Raw genomic sequence first — 5,171 nt, forward strand, 5'->3', positions numbered from 1 at the left:
TGAAAATAAGCTTCATCGTTTTAAAATACGAATTGTCTTTCATTTGAAAACGATATGATTGCCACTATAGATTGAGATCACTCGCACTTTGAAAGTGAGGAGTCCAGGTTGGTGGGAAGTGTGCAATATTCTGCCAATTAAATCTATAGGTCAAACGAAATGACATTCATGTTTAATTCATTTGGAAATTTTAGTCAATGGGATCGCTTATGATTTTGATATGCTTTTCATGCAATGTGCGCATGAATTTCATTTTCATATTACGCACACTCCATTAGATATTAAAATGGCAACTGTGTGCAATTCATGTGTTTTAGGATTGAATCATATCAATAGCTTTCCACATGATCCAGCACATGATGTTAACGTGTCCAGTTTTTTCAGTGCGGTAAATCCGTTCAAAAATTGGATCGACATGTGCCCTCTAGTAATTATAAATCCTTTTGGGAGACCATCACAAATATTTTAATACTTTGATCGTAGCGTGCATGTTGTTCTCGCTATCTTTTTCATCCTGTTTTTCAACGATTTCTGTTTTCGCTTGCATTTATAGTTGGTGGCCATTTTCTTAAATTTAGATAGCTTAATTGCACAAATTGTGTCTATCGGTGTCGGGTCGGTATAGTTCGAAACAAGATTAAGGTAAGAGCACATATTTGGGAAATGCGAGGTTGAATATTATTTAATTAACGCATATTTTAGATTCCGCCATGTCTACGCGAGGGAGAATAACGAGTGGTATATGGTATCACTTTTCGAAGGAAGGAACCAAAGCGAAGTGTCGGTATTGTTACACGATAATTTCGTCGTCGAATGGATTCACTGGAAATATGAAAAGGCACTTAAAAAGTAAACATCCGATGGTATCTTATGACAGAAACGCAACAGAAAGTGTTGGTGCTGATCTTGCTGGGTCTGAAAAAGAATCAGGTGGTAACGAAAGTACACCTAAACATGATATGCCGTTAAATGCCGATTCACGCGATGATGGCAAGGGTGTTTCTGATTCTGGTGTTGCTGATAACGGTACTATTGTGGTTTCTTCGTGTACTGTTCCCAAAATTTCGAGTCATTCAAGTAAGACGCCTCTCATGACTAGATATGTCGATGTCCACCGACCGGTGCCAATTGCGAAAAGCAGGTCGCTGGATTCTCAGTTGCTTAAGATGATTTGCAAAGAGTATCATCCATTTTCACTCGTAGAAGATGCTGAGTTTAAGGAATTTGTTCGCATGTTGTGCCCAATGTACGTTCTACCGAGTAGAAAAACACTAACAAATAGCTTGTTGCCTACTTTGTACAACGAGGCTCTAGCAAAAGTTAAGCAGGAGCTTGAAGAAGCGTCCGCAGTCAGCTGGACTAGCGATGGGTGGACAAATATAAATAATATTAGTTTTTATGCTTTAACTGCCCATTTTATTGATCAAAGAGGTAGCTTAAAGTCATATTTACTTGAGTGCTCTGAATTCGATGATAAACATACAGGTGAAAATATAGCGTCATGGATCACTAAGGTACTACAATCATTTAATATTGATTTCAAGATAACTGCAATCGTCACTGATAACGCTTCTAATATGAAGTCTGCAGCATCTATATTGAATCTATCTATCTATGTTAAACCATTATTTATGCAGAAGTCACCTTTATCACATTAATATTATTGAAACAAATCTATGCGAATGCTCAGAATCTTATGAAGATATTGATCACATAATTTTACGTTGTCCTCGATATTCTGAAACTAGACGCCATTTTCTTTCTTCTTTTTCTTGTACTGGGAGACCTATTTTTCACTCTATAAGAGATGTATTAAGTAATAGAGACTTAGCTATCCACAAAATTATATTTGAATTTTTTTTAAAATCAAATATCAAACTTAGCTTCTTCATACATTCTAATGCCTTTACAGGTACGCAATGGATAACCGACGATGACTGAATCAAGATGAAGCACAGCTCCGTTATGGTTTAATTTTTAACCGAGCGAGCTGAAATAGTTTAAGAATTTATTGTATATACATATTTTGGAAAGAATAAGTAGGTTTTTTATGCCTTTTTGAGATGAGATTGAAATGAAATTTCCCTCAAAGGGGCTTTTCCTTACTTCTAAAAAAATTACAAAGTAATAAATACAAATACATGCTCAAGAAAATACTTTAACTTTCTGAAATTTCCCTGTAACGTGGCCCTACGTTGAGCGCCAAAACGTAGCTGCCAAAGATGTAGCTACGTAACTGTCCGCTGAAATGTTTATCCCTGATCGCACAACAAGTGATTTAAGCACCACCTCTTACGAGGACCACTTGTCATGTTCTAGGTTGCTCGACCAGAAACCCAAGCCCAGGGAGGGTTATTTTACTAAAATTTGGGGGAAACGCAACGGCATACGCAAAAGCCGAAGGGTACTCCGTCTCGCGGGACGATCTCAAGCAATATCCGAAAAGTTCGTAACTAAACAATCGTACATTTACACCAACTCCTGGTTACCATCACTGGCAGAGTTCCTAATAATTATCAAATAATAAGCCAGCTTATGAAACCAGAGTGGGGACTGTTTTCCCAAGCAGTCCTACCCAGAGTAAACAACAACAAAAAACTACAAGGAACGAACGCGAAACATGAGGCCCTTCAACTAGACAAACTATCGAAATATAACCTCAAATCACTTAAACATTCGCTTAGAGGACACGCAAACTAATTTTTACATTTAATACACAAACTAACATTACTACACTTATTTTGCAAATCCTACATTTCCAATGCCGGTTCAGGGCCCTAGCATGTGCGAGTGGAACATTTTGAACTAGCTATAATTTCTGCCATTTCTTAAGCTTTTGCTCACCCTGCGCATTTAGGCCGTTACTCACAGTCTGTCCTTATTTGCTGAACATCTAACGCTGCTGCAGATGCGCACTCACACCATCTAACGTCGACAACTGCTGGTGCCGCGCTGCTTGCACCAAATATGACAAGTGCTGTTTCGTTCTTTTTAGCGCCGAGGCTGTTGTTGAGGTCCTAGCTGGGATTGACGGTAACTGCTGGTAGTGTCGGACCTCCGGACAGCGTACCGGCAACAAATTACGGATCTAAAGATCCGGCTGACAGCATTTAGCGATGCCGCATTAGGCACGTGGCTGCGCCTCTTTGTCCGGGATTTAGTGGCAACGTTCACAATTCTTCAAATCCAGAGGGCGGCGGCAGGAGGTGGGATGATCTTTGCTGGCGGCGCGGTAGTAGCTTCACCAGGCGCAAAATCTGCAATTAAAATCCGTCACATGGCAGGCAGACGGTTTGAGTTTGCTATTTGAAGACCTATTCATTTAACCTTTTTACATTTCTTATAAAAGAAATGTATAGAATTCGCTCAAATTTTCAAGATTTTTTCCGAGGCCCGGAGGGCCGAGTCTTATATACCATTTGACTCATCTCGACGATTTGGGACAATGTCTGTGTGTGTGTGTCTGTGTGTGTATGTAACGGACAAATTCTCATTCGTGTTTCTCAGCAATGGCTGAACCAAATTATCCAAACCAATTTCAAATGAAAGAACTAACAAACAGTAAGAACGTTATTAATTTTTTTTTGATTCTGATGTTTAGTTTCCAAGATATGAATGTTTCAATGCGTAAAAATGACGTTTTTTGCATTTTTTTAAAATTATCTGCCGAAATTGACAATATAGATTAACAATTCATATGGTTTTAGACGGCTTTAACGAATACCTTTCGAACAAGCTATAGATTGTTGAAATCGGACTATTCTCAAAAGAGCTATTTAACATAAAAGGCGGACAAAAGATTTTTGCTAATTCCCATTGCCAGAAATATGACCAAGAACATGTAATCTATTATTAACGCCAAAACGGCTTATTTTAGGTCAATAGTATCTTCGGAGAATTTAATGGAGGCAATATGCCCTTTCTTTTGGTATTGTGCTTTTGGTGACTAATCCCCCTACGAGTGAGATATTTTCACAAATTTTCTTGGAAGTGATTATATCGAAATGATGCCTTCAGCAAATTTGTAGCTCTTACTTTTGCGAATAACTTTACTGAAGACATCAAATATCTATTTTGAATACTTTAAAAGTTATGGCTTGTTGTTTGTGGATTACTCTTTGTCGTGTTCAATATAGTAATAATCCATTGAAATAAGCCAAACATTATTTCGATAAATCGAATTTTGTATTTCATTTTTCTATCTACAGCCGCTAGAAATAATCACCGAACACTATCAAGGTTTGGGGGTTAACACCATACAACACCCCCCCCCCCACACAATACCCATAAAAATATTGGATTGAAGTTGAAAATTTATTGATGCAGACTGATTTAATTCAATATTACAATAAGAATTATCTGATCCGTAGATTTATAACCTGTTGTTGTAAACATCATGAAGACTTTCGATAAATTGTCGGAATGGAGTCCTGATATGTAACTGATCTATTGGTCTTGATTTCACAGTTGTCTAATTGCATCAATATCAAATTCCTGCCTGAAAACATTCCAATAGAAAATTCCAGAGTTCTGTAATCAATCATAATCCTCAGATTTGTTTTCAAATTGATCTCGTTTTTGTAGAGATGTACTGTAATAAGGGTCTTTATTTAATAGGAAGCGAAGTTAAAATTGATTTAATGTCTATGAAACATAGAACTTCTCACCAAAAAAATGCACAACTTTCAACATTTGCTAAAAATTTTTTTGCCTTTCTCATTCACTCTAAAATTTGTCAATCTAATCCCGACCCGGAGGGCCGAGTGTCATATGCCAATCGACTGAGTTCGTCGAGATCGGAAAATGTATGTGTGTGTATGTATGTGTGTGTATGTCTGTATGTGAAAAAAATGTGACCTGTGTTTCTCAGAGATGGCTGAACCGATTTGCACAAAGTTAGTCTCAAATGAAAGGTACAACCTTCCCATCGGCTGCTATTGAATTTTTTTTATTGATTGGACTTCCGGTTCCGGAGTTACGAATTGAAGAGTGCAATAACACAGCAAATTCCCATATAAATCGAAATGAAAAATTTTCGAAATCAAATTTGTATTTTTGATGCCAAATGACTTTAAAATGCATGAAACATTGAGATGTTTGACAAAAATTGACTTTTTTGGACTTTGGTACATTTTTGCCTTTCTCATATAGAAAGGTTATGCAATCACTCT

General features: G+C 37.3%; 1 protein-coding gene across 1 annotated transcript; it reads left to right on the top strand.

Annotated features, from left to right (window-relative positions):
* The first annotated feature begins 535 nt into the window (after positions 1–535).
* LOC131693973 (zinc finger BED domain-containing protein 6-like) lies at positions 536–1,896 on the top strand. Its single transcript, XM_058982291.1, has 2 exons — positions 536–642; positions 703–1,896. Exon 2 carries the CDS (start codon positions 711–713, stop codon positions 1,656–1,658), a length of 948 nt encoding a protein of 315 aa, XP_058838274.1. The 5' UTR covers positions 536–642; positions 703–710; the 3' UTR covers positions 1,659–1,896.
* The last annotated feature ends 3,275 nt before the right edge of the window (positions 1,897–5,171 follow it).

This window comes from Topomyia yanbarensis, chromosome 1 (assembly GCF_030247195.1).
Source record: "Topomyia yanbarensis strain Yona2022 chromosome 1, ASM3024719v1, whole genome shotgun sequence".
NCBI lineage: Eukaryota > Metazoa > Arthropoda > Insecta > Diptera > Culicidae > Topomyia > Topomyia yanbarensis.